The 16,207-nt window shown below is 36.9% G+C and overlaps 2 protein-coding genes across 5 annotated transcripts in view; one reads left to right on the forward strand and one right to left on the reverse strand.

Moving 5' to 3' along the window:
- Positions 1-15,184, forward strand: part of LOC114363134 (coactosin-like protein) — a 32,621-nt gene extending 17,437 nt beyond the window's left edge. The window contains exons 1-5 of one of the 4 annotated variants that reach the window (XM_028318776.1): positions 2,929-2,989; positions 10,816-10,898; positions 11,626-11,736; positions 12,253-12,382; positions 14,441-14,736. In XM_028318776.1, coding sequence (XP_028174577.1) covers positions 2,987-2,989; positions 10,816-10,898; positions 11,626-11,736; positions 12,253-12,382; positions 14,441-14,557 — 444 coding nt within the window. In that variant the 5' untranslated portion in view covers positions 2,929-2,986 and the 3' untranslated portion in view covers positions 14,558-14,736. Of the gene's footprint in view, positions 1-2,928; positions 2,990-10,540; positions 10,592-10,815; positions 10,899-11,625; positions 11,737-12,252; positions 12,383-14,440 lie in introns of those variants that run through there. The other 3 variants (XM_028318772.1, XM_028318773.1, XM_028318775.1) reach the window with 3 other exon arrangements.
- Positions 12,515-14,159, reverse strand: Orc5 (origin recognition complex subunit 5). The gene has a single exon (XM_028318769.1). The coding sequence runs from the start codon at positions 13,991-13,993 to the stop codon at positions 12,602-12,604; it is 1,392 nt and encodes a 463-aa protein (XP_028174570.1). The 5' UTR covers positions 13,994-14,159; the 3' UTR covers positions 12,515-12,601.
- Positions 15,185-16,207: the final 1,023 nt, after the last annotated feature.

Consider the following 16,207-nt stretch of genomic DNA (forward strand, 5'->3'; position numbering starts at 1 on the left):
CTAAACTAAAAATATTCGCCAGGAAGGATTCTGCCCAAGCAAAAAATCTCCATTCAGACATTCAGAAATCGAGCATACCTTTGTGCTTTATTTCGGAAGGCAAGATAAGCTGTTAGTCCGATCCGATTAAGTCACGTCAGTTTTTTTTTTAATAACTGGCACCAATCATAATAAGGGTTATGTTGTGGAACTTGTGGACTCTCTCACTTTAGAAGAAGAAAGATATAATAAGCATTGGCGTATCTAGGGTTCTTTTTCAGGGCCCTTGATATGCCGCCAGCCTGGTGGCATCTTCAAATCAGTAGCCCAATGTCCTGGGGGGAGCACCAGACCATTCTGGGGGTAGTCTTAGAGAGAGAGAGAGATTATGTTAAACGCCTATGGCGGGTCATAGTCTCCACACGAGTGCTGTTAAACCCATAAAATAAGAAGGTTAACACCAACACCTAACAGTTACGTCACAAGATTAACCGCAACCTCGAGTAGAAACACAAAGACGGACTAATTGAATCTTGGCTTAACCGCAGGACGCTCTTGTTAACTTTAATTTTATATAATATCATTAATATTAATATGTTAACGAGATATGGTTAAACATAAGCATTACATGTTGTCTATGGCAACCAAGTTCTCGGTAGTTATTTTTAGCTACCAAAATCTGTTTACGACTGGTAGATTTTTGTTTACTGGTAGATCAACATTATTATTGGCATGCCTTGCTTTCTTTTGCTTAATAATCCAAATTATAGGGTAATTAGTGTGGTATAATAATAAAACATACAAATAACTCGTGAGTAGATTTTGAAATCTTGCAAACTTTTGAAGTTTCCTATTTAATTGGAATTATTTAAACAGAATGACAAATCATAACACAACATCCAAACTGAATAATAGGGCGTTTCCCAAAAAGAGCTCTTTCCTTTGAAATTCACTTTAATTACAAATGTTTAGTAAGACAGTTGTGTCTGCTGCCTTTATCTGACAAGGACCTTACCTTGTTAAAAAACCGTGTTACGTACAACACTGAAACAATTATTGTATTTAGGTACCTAATATTCCAAGTCGGAGAAAGAAATATCTCAAGATCAAAAGTCGGTCCATTCCAAGAAAGTGCGGCAGTGGGAAGGTCAACAGTCGAACATTTATTAAATATACAGAATGACGCATGCTCTGAGTTCAACGGACAGCTCTCGAAACGTAAAATGTACGGCATATGTAGAAGGATAATTAATTAATTAATTAACATGTTATAAAGAAGGCATCTTCCTCCTAGATACTAAATTGTACATTAGGTACCTATATTTAGTTTGGAGCTGGTTATAGTAGTAACTGTGGAAAACACATAAAAAAGCTATAAAACTTCGAAAATTAGATCTCTTACTCCTGTACGAGACCTAATTGTAGGTTCCTACCTAGATTTTGAATCTAGCTATAGTTTTATGTAAATATAACACGTGAAAAGTATACCTACCAAAAAAATTCAATGGGTAATTTTCAGATGTTGTCCCCTGAATTCAAGTCTATTGGAAGTGGAACTTGAAATTACAAAATAAACCAAAAGTAATCAAAGAATTTGTGAGATATCAAACCTTAATCTTTGCAAAACTCTTCCATTTTCTTTAACCAGAAATATAAAAATAGGTCTAAAAATACACGATCTGTGAGAAAATGAAAGATTGCGAGTTGTGACGAATTAGTTTTGCTATGGCGATCATGTTGAAGGAACTATAGCACGTCCAAGTAGGTAGGTACATCATATTCTGTGCTGTGCTATAGCTCTCAGTCAAGTAGGTATATACCTACCACATTCGCCTAATGACTAAAGTGGTTTGTTTAGTCAATGAGGCGCCACGAACCACATTAGACATGCGTTTTAAGTGTCACAACACAACACTCGTAAATGTCTCACACAAATGCCTGATAAGAAAACAAAATCTCTAACAATTTTATTTTAGGGATATCTCATAAATCAGAATTTGATAGGCACTTACGAATCCTAATTACCTAATGATTTCTATTTTGACAATATTATTAACACACCTTACACGTAGACTCTGAATCTTAACAATTTTGATCCTTGAAAAGTTCTTCACAAAAAATGGAATGATCTTCAAGAAAATTACTTAGATGGACATCGGAATAAAGAGAAACAAAACAATAAAACAAGCCCCACATGTTCCTTAGGACTTTATTCCTTGCTTAGTTCTAATTAAAATGACTATTATATGCTACGCTACATTTACATTTCCTTCTCTACATCCTAAATTATTGCTCGATTAAGATAATATTGTCCAAGTTCCAGTATACAGGGAATTTAGCTAAGTGGAAATAGGTTTGGTTCATCTTTGGAGGTAAACAACCAAATTCTAGGTAACTCGCTAGATCGTCACTCCCGCACAGAATTTACAAACAGGATGGCCGTCTATTATTAACCTAAATTAGTCACAACAAACAGACAAAAGTGCGGGGATGTTATAGATATCCATAAGCGTAACCGAAACTTTCGGATATCCGAAATACAAAAATCTCCGTAACCGTAACGGAAACTTTCGGTTATCCGAAATTCAAAAATAACTGATTAAAAAGTTTCGGATAGTTTCCGATGTACATACATAAGCATGTTCCTACGCAGATTTAGTAATTACATTTTGAAGTGCACGCACAAGCCTTTTTCCATAAGACGAAAGATTTTTTGGAGGACCAAAGGAGTGTGACAGATGCGAATGTAATCTCTTCTGTGCACCTTCTATTCGTGAGGAATGAACCGAGTTGGACAACTATTTGCATTTTATAGCACAGAATATATCCGTAACCGTATCCATAACCGAAACTACATACCCAAGACATCTCTAGTTTGCTGTAGGCCTGTATAACGAATTAATTTTCCTGCTTAGGAGCAGTTTCAGGACTAATTTAATTGTTAGTAGTATTGTTTACTTCAAACAGAAGAAAGGAAAGTGCAACGTACTAAATCGAGATTTAAAATATGGTGAGTTAACATTTTTTTTTTATATCTCAGTCTCTCTCTACTTTGATTTATATTGTTTTAATAATAGGCCTAGTTTGCTCGGACTGAAGATACATTATTTACTTACTTACATACCTATTTAATTCGTTGCCAACTTAAGATATTTTGTATGTTGTGCAAGAAACATAATTCAAATCAACTACCGATTAAAATTTTCATGGTGGATAAGTCGGCTAACAAATGCTAAACTTTCTCCCAATTCAATTACATCACGACTTCTAAAATATGGAAAATAGTCATTAAAATCACGATTAAAATTAACACTATTAACGTTTCTAAGTTTTCCAAGTATCCGTAACACAATCATAATAACATGTAAGCGTCACGCGGAGTAAAAACATAATTATTATGTATGGGCAGACGTGGCGAATTAAATAGTTGTACTAAACTCTTCTTTGGGGGTGGTACAGATTATAAGAAGTAGCGAAAGATGATTATCGAGGCAGTTGGGTTCAGAAGTTGGATGAATTGGAAGAAGGGAAGGCTGGAAAGAGCCAAGGGATCAAAGGAGGCTACAAAACATTATATTTTTAGCTGCCCAATCAAATGATGTAGGATTAGGCATTTCTATATTTTGTCAGAGGAAATTGTAACAACATTTAAAATTATTGTTGAATACATTTGGAAATGATGACGAAATCAACGATTGACGTTTAGTCCCAAAGCCACCGGTTGATAGGAAATCGGAAAGACAGAAGTTGAAAGATTCCTCACTCAGTGTATTTTAATGCTCAGATTTTAGAGGGAAACGTAAAATCTCCGATTCGAACTAAAATACTGACTGGTATTCAGTAAATAATACCACGGACAATCGATTATGCATGGTGCCACCCTATGCCGCGTTTATTGTAATGTAGTTGAAGCTCTCATCTATATATATAAAAATGAAACCCGTTTCGCGTTGTCACGGCATCACGTGTGAACGGCTGAACCGATTTCGATAATTCTTTTTTTTAAATGTTTGTGGAAGTCCAAGGATGGTTCTTACGGAAAAAAATATTAAGAAAATCTCTACGCTAAGGCGGTACGAAGTTCGCCGGGTCAGCTAGTGCACAATAAAATATCTGAGAATCATCGTGATACAATAACTGTAACGTAACTGAAACGTACCTAAATTAGAATATTTCATATAAAAGTCTATTTGGGTTAGTTAAGTGACTATCGCAGCAGAATATTGCGATGGGTGTGTCAGGCAAGACTTTGGGTTGACATTAGTCGGGCAAATGTTTGCGTTCGCTTTTAATCTCCGTCTGTATCCCCAGATAGTTTCCGTACCTATACGTATTTCTGTGTCAGTCACATGTAGGTATGACTCTTATCGTTTTATCTTCAGAGACTTCGACATAAAATATGAGGTTACCTAGGTGCCCGATCTGATTACCCATTTTAGCGAGTGTATGTGACCCATGAAAAGTTGTATGTATTTTGGAACCTGACATGTAGGCACATAGTGTAGGCAGCATGACGTGCAACAAAGTAAAATGAATGAATTATTTTACCCGCAACTTTTATAACTTGACGCAGCCTGCAACATGCACCAAATGCTGCTCCAGTTTTTACGTCCAACGCGTTTTCACTGAAATGAAAGTGATCTCAGATGAAGCTGCGAGCGTTCACGGTCTGCGCCCGCGTGCCGCACGGTCTTGGCCGCCAGCCTCTCGGAAACGGCGGACTTTTTTACTGGCAGCCTGATGGAATTTCTTAATTGATCTGCTCTATTGAAAGTTTCGATTTGGACCTGCGCAACACCGATGCAATTTCAATCAAACATTGTTTCCTCATTAAAATGCAAAATGCGCTCAATTTTACACTTCACCGCTAATCAAAACTATTTCCGCAACTGTTACTGGCACGGCACGATCACCTACAACTTGTCAACGTGTCATACACGTCACATTAATAACATCAAAATCTGTTATCAAATTCGGCTTCATTAGGAAATAATCAATCGCAGAATAAATAGCAATTATACAATTAACTAACACGTAACATGAGCAGTGATTAATTATTTCGATTACAATAAAAATAATAACAGAAATGGGTAGCGAGGAGTGCCAAACCTTGCACATGGAAGGCAATAACTTTAAATCTCTTCAAGAGCACATAAACAAGTTGACTGAGAACCAGAGCAGCATCATAACAAAATTCGACTTTTTGACCAGAAATGTGGACGATTTGCGAAAGATTTTGGGCCAGCTTTCGGAGAAAATTGTGTCGCTGGAAGAAGTGGCTATGGACAGAAGAAAACTTAGGTCTGAGATTAAGGTCTTGAAGACTAGAATAGATGAGTTATATGCCATAGTCAAGGAAGGAAAGGAAGACGAATCCTTGCCTAGTGATGATGTTCAGGACGTGGAGTCTTGCCATTCGGGGTTTTCGTGTTCTTCTAAGGTAAATGTTCCATTATATCTGGTCGTTTAATATTCAATAGGAAGTGAGGTGTGAGACTAATTAGTAGGTAGCTCGTACCTTGGTTAAGTAATCCGACTGAAGCTAGTTATTTGGCTTCGGTCAAATATATTGATTTGGAACTGGAAACAAGCTTATACGTTTGTTCACACACTTGTACATATTAAATATTTTTTCTTTCTTTCTATTAAGTTCACAAGATAATAAATTTAATTAAAAAGGAAGATAATATTGGATACTCGCGGTTTGGTAATTGGTACAAGTCAACTCAAAAAAATATGTTGTAAGCAGTTGAACTGAAATTAAAATTCATCGATCTTCCTGTATTATAGTAGTATGGTTAGGAAAGATGCACTATCAAAATTGCCTTATAGATAAAGCCGTGTCCATATCATTGTCTAATGTTATCATTTTACTAAAATTCAAATTCCTTGTCTCATTCCCGTTTGACATAAATCCAAAATAGGTACCTGCATACCTTACGATTTGGGTTCCCTGGAGGACAGCCAAGTCCAGTGCGCCACGTAGGATATACTATTACAATCTTGACCCCATTCGCAAAGGCCCAATTAAGACAACAAACATTTCTCTCCTTTTCCGTGGGTTTGAGTAATTAATCTGAACAAGTACTGTTTAACGAAGTCGAGCAGCCAAAACGTGATATCAGCAGGGCTATTCCGAAACGATGTTTTCGTAGTTTCGGGTCTATCTGTCACCGTCGCTCATGCTGGCATCTCGCTTTGCGTGAGAGGGATGGCAACATCCGAAACTTCTGATATCGTTTTTGGAGTAGCCCCGCTGACACGGATGTTGGCAACTTCTATAGCTTTACTTTCTTTTCTCATTTATCGCTGTCGTTAATCAAAATTCTTGACAGTTTAATGCCATTAATGTAGGACCCAGTGAGTGCTTCATATTGTCTTGTCGAATATTTTAGGGCATTTTACACGATGCACATTTTAATCACAATGTAATGAAAAGCCATAGACAAGTCTCTAAGTTCTACAATTTTATCTTCATGTAATTCTTCTCTACTATCATAGGCATTATAGTAGGGAATTTAGTGCAAGAACCCCTCCACTTTGGTATAGAAGGCTCATTTTCGCAACAGTGGTTCTTTGGGTGCTCCTGAGTGGATTTCCGTCGGTAGACATCGGGAGCCCCCCCTGTGGTAGCAGGGGGAGGGGGGGCAAGTTTCCTTCCGCCGCGCTTCACTTTAAGGCCCATATCTTCAAAAATATGGGCATTAGGGCAAGTGTGGTATCATTTTCGGATAATTAAAGGATGGCGAATTCATTTCTAGAACAAACTTTTTGCCTTTTCATACAAAAAAATTGAAATATTGAGTAAAATTCACAAAAACCAAAAAGTATTTTTTTAAATAAACGTCGTTTACTTTTAAACCACTGGAGATAATCTAATAAAAAAAATATGACCTGAAAGCTACATTTATCAGGATTATAAAAATATAACATTGTATGGTACTTTTTTCGCAAAAAGTAGGTGAAAAAAATTTTTTCTTCAGGACACAGCGGGCGAATTTTATTGCGCATCGGAAAAAAATATTTATTTTATCCATGAATTCATACTATTTGGTTCATAAGCAAGCAAGGATTATTATTTTAGAATTTATTTAGAGTTGCTGGCACATCAATCTACCATAATTTGTATTTTTTCGTCAATTGATTTTGAACTCTATGTGTGAGACATAAGGTTGAAAATAGTTTAAATACATTTTAATATTGAAAATATCATAAGAAGAAAGCACTAAATAAAGAACTTTAATTTGTCTAAACGTCTTAATGATTATTATTATTTTAATTAACACTTTTATTTCTACATACTATTGTACCAGTGATTTAACGGAAAGGTAAGTGTGAGGAAAATGAGGTTTCACAATCATAGTACGGGAGATATTTTTAGCACAAAGGTTACGGCTGTGACCGTTTTAGTTGTTTTTTTCAGACAGCACCAGCTTCTGCACTACTTCTTGCACTTACATCTCACCATTTCCAGGCAAGCCTCGGCAGCTACGGGCAAACCGGTCCATGTAGGCTCCATCTTGCTATCGACTCTGGTCCACCCCCAACCAGTCGGGTAAAGGGAAGACTCGAGTCGGTTGCTTGCACCTGATCCTATACGCGAATCCCTTGATATACTGCCAGTAACCAAGGCTGATACAAAGCTGCTGCTGCTGTCTGGGTTATCTTATGTAGGGCCTAAGCTAAGCTAGGTCTAAGCGTAGTCCACAGCGACCCATTAGGATCTTTATGCTCCATTTTTTATTCCCTATCATCCAAAAAAATCCTATCCATTAGGTGAATTAAGCGTCTGAGTGAAAGCCTTCTAAGTCTTCTGATGCCGGATATGCTGACCCAAGCAGACCCATCCTTACAGTATTGATTCATGGACCCCACATGTATTCCACATGCTCGAGAGCTGTCTTCTGTTGTTAGGCCCATTTTGTGGGACATGTGGTTCGTTCCATAATGCCCAGTTTGCGTACCAGTAATTGCTTGGGCTTAGATACCTTAATGCTTAATGAGTTTTCTCCATGACCCTGTGTTTCCCTTTAGGAATGATTTGGAGAGGCTTATCTTATATCGTTGGAGCTTTCCCATTCAGCACTGTGCTTCTTGGATATGGCCATATTATGGCCATGAGGTATGCCGTTAGATAAAGGTAAGTATCAGTTCTGACCCAATAGGTATCGCCTCTGACCCTAGTTTCGCTAGACTGTCGGCTCTCCCATTGCATTTGATCCGTGTATGTCCAGGTATCCCACATCAGGGACACTTTCATGCCTTCCGAGTTTGTTCATCTTTAAGATTGCATCTAGAATAATTCTAGACTCAACCTTCACTGAGGCGATGGCTTTTTGTTTGAGTGCTGCCTGGCTGTGGATCAGGATGTAAATATTGCGTTTTTTACACCCCTGTTCTTTAGTGCACACATATTATAGCGTAGAATTCAGCTTGAAACACTGTAGCAAACCTCCTTAAGCGTTCACTATGTTCGAAGTGTTTACAGTAGACGCCCGTTCCCGTTCCCAAGGCCATCTTTACAGTGGCGGCGTAAGTCCTAAGGCACCCCCTGGTAACCCCCACGATTTTGGGGTTACCTACCGATTCCAAGATTGAAAGACAATGACATAGACCGCAGACTTGCTATGCAGATGCGCCAGTGAGTACTTATCTGTGCGACATGTGTCACCCTCTGATGCTTGGCCCCCCCCCTACGCCGCTACTGCATCTTTGAGCTATCAGTAAACCAGATTAGGCTGTTCTGTTGGGATTTTGGTCCTCTTTTCTAGTCGTCCCTTGTTCAAGATCTATCCACTTACTTATTAGATCAATCCAAGGGGTTCGCGTATAGGATTAGTTGCAAGCAACCGACTCAGTCTTCCCTTTACCCGACTGGTTGGGGGTGGACCAGAGTCGATAGCAAGATGGAGCCTACATGGACCGGTTGGCCCGTAGCTGCCGAGGCTTGCCTGGAAATGGTGAGATGTAAGTGCAAGAAGTAGTGCAGAAGCTGGTGCTGTCTGAAAAAAACAACTAAAAAGGTCACAGCCGTAACCTTTGTGCTAAAAATATCTCCCGTACTATGATTGTGAAACCTTATTTTCCTCACACTTACCTTTCCGTTAAATCACTGGTACAATAGTATGTACAAATAAAAGTGTCAATTAAAATAATAATAATCATTAAGACGTTTAGACAAATTAAAGTTCTTTATTTAGTGCTTTCTTCTTATGATATTTTCAATATTAAAATGTATTTAAATTATTTTCAACCTTATGTCTCACACATAGAGTTCAAAATCAATTGACGAAAAAATACAAATCATGGTAGATTGATGTGCCAGAAACTCTAAATAAATTCTAAAATAATAATTCTTGCTTGCTTATGAACCAAATAGTATGAATTCATGGATAAAATAAATATTTTTTTCCGATGCGTAATAAAATTCGCCCGCTGTGTCCTGAAGAAAAAATTTTTTTCACCTACTTTTTGCGAAAAAAGTACCATACAATGTTTTTTTTTATAATCCTGATAAATGTAGCTTTCAGGTCATATGTATCCCGATGTCTACCGACGGAAATCCACTCAGGAGCACCCAAAGAAACACTGTTGCAAAAATGAGCCTTCTATACCAAAGTGGAGGGGTCTCCATACAAATCATTGCACTAAATTCCCTACTATTAGTAGGAGTTACTGTGTATAATTAAACTATACTTACCGGCTTGTTTGCCTAATTATTAAATTAAGTTATACTATTTTATATAAACTGATGTATTTATGTAAACTGTTTTAATAAAGAGAATACAAATATTACTTAATTAACTTTTTGTGTGAAATTCCAGGGGAAACTGAAATTCTCTCAAATAATTTCACGCTTGAAAATGTATAAATTGTTTAACGGATCCGTATTCTCACGCCCAGTTACAAAATACGGGCGATAATTGGTTACTTTTATGCTTGGAATGGGTTTTTGTATTTGGTTATAATTAAGTGTGGCGACACTGTTTCATTATTAACCATTAAGTATTTGCTCTATTCGCAGAAAAAGAATCAAAACGATTTTTGAGGATTTAGATTAATTTTCTTTTCATTAGTTAGATTAATGGATGGCACTACTTCACCTAATTTTCATAAAATTATTCGCTCTATTATCGCGTATTTACTCAAAACTGATTTCTAGTGTTACAGTAGCTAGTTGTGTTCTTTACGTTAAAACAAATTATACTTACTGATTATTGTATAAAATTAATAATTAATCTGGAATTATCCGTCGTTCAGCATTAAGCAAGAATTGTATAACACTAAATGCTTACACAACAAAATAATGTAATGGCAATCAGCGATGCGGATCACCCTAGAAGAATTTATTTCAAAGAAATCTGGTAACTGTCGATTTAGTTTAATAACCGAACAATTTGTTGACACAGTGGTTGCTTGTAACCGCCACTTATTCGATTAAGCCGAGCTACCGAATCTAATGAGCACGCGCGAGACGCGTCGAAGATGCGTAAGAGTGACTCACAGTGATTTCTACCGATCTCTATGTTTGAAACATTGTAGTGTGGATTGCTTGGTATTCAAACTTACGACTTTCATGTCTAATTCTGTCCACCAAACAAGTGATCAAGTAGTTAGTACTCCAAGCTAACGCTAAATAGATCCTACAATACAAATTACTATTTTGTTATCTGAGTAAACATAGTTTTACCTGCCTTATATTATCTGTGGCTTTACATACGTTCAATATAATTAATTTTGTTTACTTTTTCCCCAAACACTTACTGTCCCAAAGCGGCAGTCTTATTAAAAGCTGCGCAAACGCATACGGTTCTATAGCTGATTATTTTTTTACAGGTAACCATGACGACCGGTTTGGATCGGGACACGATCCGCTCAGCGTACGAGGACGTGAGGTCCGACGCTACTCCCACAGAATGGTGAGGTCATTTCAAATATTAATGGTCTATTTGTTGCGGGAGATCAATAACATAATATGTTATGGCGTCGATTCGGTTCGCCGGAATGGTCAGGCGAAATTCCGTTAGATGTGATAGCTATTTGAATTTTAAATGCCTGGCTAACGGCCTAGAGAACATGTTCTCAATATAAGCTGTTGTCAGTTAGATAACCCGATTACCCGACCCCGTCTTTATCCCATTGACAATGGCTCAATCTTTTATGAAATGGAATGGGTGCTTATAGTGATTGGGTTTTCTTATTTAATCAGCCCATGCCACACATTTAAATAATATGTCGTCTGTAAGGGGCAGATTTATTATTTACTTACGAAAACTCAAGCTAGATCACAGCTATTCTTTTCTGAAGTATAGTGTGTTTGGGATAGGGCTAGCGATAATTTAAGGCGATTTTATCGACGAAAATAATGCCCCCAAAAACGTGCCCTGCAAAACTGTTTTTTTTTGACAAAAACTAAAATTCATTAATTTCTTTTTAAGTTTTTTGGTCATTACTTTTCATTTTTGTGTTTTTTTTTAATGACACTTAATATTATTGGCTTACAGATGCAATTTTTTATTTATCTGTAAGACGGGCACGGGCACTGGGGGGCACCAGACCAGGCCATTCTGGGGTGCTACGCCGCCACTGCTTATCGTATCTTTAATTTCTGTCCCGTACTTTATTCTGATTAATTTTGTTTCCCAGGGCTGTGTTCAAGTTCGACGGAGCACGCATTGTATGCTCAGCGAGGGGCAGCGACTTCACAGAGTTCCGTACACAGTTCTCAGACGACGACCGTGCGTTTGGTTACCTTAGGTAAGGAAATTATTTAATTTACCCTAAACTTCGAACTCTTCAACTTCCATTTTTTTTTGTGGCGCGCCCATGTTTAATAGCGTCATATTCTTTAGGGTCTATCGACCGTCAAGCTGCAAAGCTCTTGGATGATCTAGAATCGCAAAGTATGTTTGGGCCGCATATGGCTGGCAAAAAGTATAGAGGACAGAATCGAACAGATGCGCTATTAATAAGACTTTTTTCTACATAGCCATGCTGGTTGGGAATTAGAATAACCTTGAAGCTAACATAGCTAAGTTCATATAGATTTAGAAGGAGGAATTTACTAAATTGGTTCGGGTCTGGAACCGTGGGGGACGCCCCCTGTATAAATTTCGTTGATCGGTACCTCGTAAATGAGGTATTGGTGTTATGAATGAAATAGGTTTAGTACCAAATCTTGAAACAATATTATTTGCCATCAATATAAATATCTTCAAATTGGTCTTTTTAAATTTCTGGAATAATAACCATTTGTATTTTCATTTCTTACAGGTTGCAGATGGGCGACGAAATGTCAAAACGTAAGAAATTCATGTTCGTCACTTGGGTAGGGCCCAACGTTTCAGTCATCAACCGGGCCAAGATGTCCACCGACAAAGCCATCATCAAGGATATTATCTCTGTAAGTATATCAGTCATCTGAATTTTAACGTTTAACTCACACTCCAGTACTTTGATTTATCTTAAAGAGTGGTGAAAAATTGTTAAAGTTGCTATGTAGAAAAAAAAAATAGAATTGACTCCGAAAATAAACATAATGTAGCATGATAATACTTGTATTTAGGTAAAAAGTAAAATTACAAATAAATAAAAAAACCTTAAAATCTAGAAAATCTAAACATCACATAAAATCGTAAAGATATTTTCGTACATTAAAACCAACAGTTTGAGCCACAGCTGTTATAAAATCATAACCCACTATGCATTTATATTTAGCTGAATCCAAATCAATTTCCTTGCTTCCAGCAATTAGTTTGAGTTCCACCAAAGTAGCAATCTGCGCTAGCAAGTTACTTGTGAGACCAATCTTTTCCTCTAAAATAGCATAAAATATTGCCAGCAACCGGTCCAATGTAAACACTTTGGGCCCAAGCTGGGTATTCAATTTCTCATTAATTTTTGCCTTCGCTTTGACTTGTTGCAATCTTTTTCGCTGCTTTCCATGGTATTTCATAAACAGTCTCTTGTCTTCTTTCGGAGGGTTGTAACTTGCCAAGTATGCAGCTATTAACAAATATTTAGCATAGTATGGCAGCTCAAAGCTCTGTGCAAATGTTTTAGTCGAAGTTAGTTCTTCCTTTAAAGTGTTTTCAAAGTTGTAGCTCTGAGATTCTATTGAGTCACTATTTTCTTTACCAGGCGATGGTTTATGTGACTTACTGGTACTTATCCGCAAATACAAGAGTTCTAAACTGGTCTTCAATATTGGGGATATGTGGCGCCACAGTTTTGATAAATCTTGTGCTTGGATTTCATTCCTTATGATCGGCTCACAGTATTTTACAAAGTTGACTCTAGCCATATGTTGCAACTCAATCAAGTCTCGACACGGTCTATAGAAAACGCTTAGAAATGCATTTAGAAAGTTTGCAAATAGTTCAGGCCTTTCTAGTTCAATTCTGATCTCATTGTCAACATCAGCGTTGCTCAAAACATGCCTCACAAAAGACTTTTGGTGTAGAAATATAATTTTAAAGAGTTCTTCTTTGTTGTAATTGGGAAAGTACATTTTAAGAGGCTCGCGAACGCCCATTTTGAAATAGAAATTGTCATAGACTAAATGAGTAACAAATACAGTGCAGATGTTGAGGTTACAAAGTTCACGGAGGCGCAAAAGAGCCGATATCACACTTTCATCCATGTTTCTTAGCCGTTCAGCTCTGTCAAACACTAAAACAATAGGCTGGTACTGTACTAGGTTATGTCCAATACGATTCAGAGCGTTTGTAAAATCCATTATCGACTCGCATTTCGTTTCAATCTCGTCGTCTTCCAAAGAGTTAAGTATAGTTTCGTACATTATTTTGGCCGAGTAGCACTCAATACAATCAACAATAACATGTTTGTAGCCCAAATAACGCAGCACAGATGTAATACACAAACTCTTACCAGTGCCCATACTTCCGCTGATATACAATGAACAAGGGAGCGGCTCATCGTACTCGCCGAAGAAATGCAACAAATCGTTTAGTTGGTCCTCTCGACAAGGCACTCTACTGCCCAATTCTTCCATGTTTTGCTTCTAAAACACTCCCAATTTTCATTTATTTACGTGAACACCGTTGATTTTTGACGATCCGATTATTTTGACGTTTGGTTTCCCGCGCTTTAATGTCATCGATGTCACCACAGATGTCACGTTCAACGTGCGGTTTCATAACGTCGAACATGTATTTTATTCATTTAACTAAGCTTCTAGCATTTATTTCAAATCTATTGGTAGGAACTTTACTAAAAACTATTATTGGCCATGACCATATAGAGATTTATTTTGCGATTTCTTTAATAATTATTAATAAGTCAATTATAATAAAATTGACTAATATAAATTATCTTCTAGTTAAATGAACAGTGAACATAAAGACAGCGCTATCTACCAGTCGACCGTGGTGATCTCTCCTAGCTTTATGAATTTTTGGTCATAACTTTATTAAAATAATTTTAATATTAATTGTTACAGAATTTTGCAGTCGAGTTGCAGTTGGAAAGCCAAGCTGAAATAGACATTGACCAATTCAAAGATGCCTTGAACAGAGCAGGTGGCGCAAACTACGGGACCGGAGTGAGGGACTTATGAATTGCTCAGTAAAATAAAACTGCCACTCTTGCCAGCATTTATTTTGTCCGTACCTATACATTTTTAATGAAAAAGATGATAAAAATATGAATTTGATAACAGAAAAGTTTTCAAATCAGTGGCAAGAGTTTATTTTTTATTAAAAATTAAGCTAATCGGGCCCCAAATTACTTTTTATACGATAGTCATGTGCTTTCGGTTATTGTACGTAACTATGTCGTTGTAAATTAATAATTTAATTCAAAAAACTTTATTTTTTCGAGTTTAAAACTTATTTATTTTTGTTTACAAAGAAATAATAAATTGGCTGGCATTGTACCTCAATTATGTTTTCGGATTTTAATAAAAGTGCGAATAACTGTAATACAAGGCATTGTGCAATTATTATTTCGGTATAGTAATATAGTAAGGTTTTTGCCAAAAATATTAGCAAATGTTGCCATGTAGAAGGCGCTACTAAGTGCATTTATTTTTTGTCAACATGTATTTTATGACAATGTCAAAATTTTACAATGTATTGTATACAAAATTTGGATTTTATGGGCTTTATACATTGAATAGTGTTATTATTACCCAGCATTATTATTGGTAAACCAACTGAAATAAATACAAATAACCAAACAACAATGTTTTTTGTTTTATTTACTACCTTGACACACACTTCACCACATCTAATTTATTTTATTTACAAAATTATGATTGAAACATATTATATTTTAAAATCTATTCTAAAAATTAATGTACCACCTCAGAACTAGAACTTCTTGTGTGAGTAGGCTGAAATGATAATGATTATTGTATTTAGCTAATTGATTATTGTGGATGTAGTCATGAATTATTTTTAAATCTAAATAGGAACCAAAAAATTTCATGAATTAGAATAACGTGCACTTCATTGGCGCTTTGTTAAAACCATTTTCATTCAATTTGCCTCCTCCTTTACGCTGCCACCCGGAGCATGCCTAGGCCAGGCAGCGCCCCGGTTTGTCCCCCCCCCCCTAAATCCGTGCCTGAGTTATATTAAAATTTTAAACTCTTATGACGTCTCCAATATCCATCCATAGTCCATAATCTTCAGCACCCAGTACCTACAAGATACAAAAAAAAATATCTTCGTAGAACGGAACGGTAGTTTCGTTTAGAAATTCTTCTTGTACCTATCAAGAAAATCAGGGGAAACTTCGAAGTGGCAAGGCGCGCTTCCGAAAGTTTTAAATTAATAAAACTAAATCTGTTAGATTTTTGTTGTTAGGAAAGTTTATTAAGACGATGGGGAGGGGTAGTAAAAAAAGGAAAAAAGTGGAGGTCACCGATTTGGATCCGGGCGATCGCAGCAACGGCGATACTAGTTCATCAGATTCCGAGGTGGAGGATGGTCAGGGAAGTGTTCTTGTTCCGTATTATGTTACTGACTACACCAGGTTATACCCAGAGGACTCTGCAGCTTTTGAATTCGTAGTCTTCATAGAGTCAGCTGATAGCCAGAGGCCCATTGGTACCAGAGATTTATTATCTCTTTCCAACGTTCTGAGAAGGTACAATAAAGGCGTTAAGTATTTGAAAGCACTCAACAAGTACAAAATAGGAGTCTACTTTGAAAAGCCAGGTCTAGCCAATGCACTACTGAATAATAAAACCTTCTTAAGTGAT

The sequence above is a fragment of the Ostrinia furnacalis genome, unplaced genomic scaffold, assembly GCF_004193835.3.
Source record: "Ostrinia furnacalis isolate ACB-3 unplaced genomic scaffold, ASM419383v2 OfSCF7013, whole genome shotgun sequence".
NCBI lineage: Eukaryota > Metazoa > Arthropoda > Insecta > Lepidoptera > Crambidae > Ostrinia > Ostrinia furnacalis.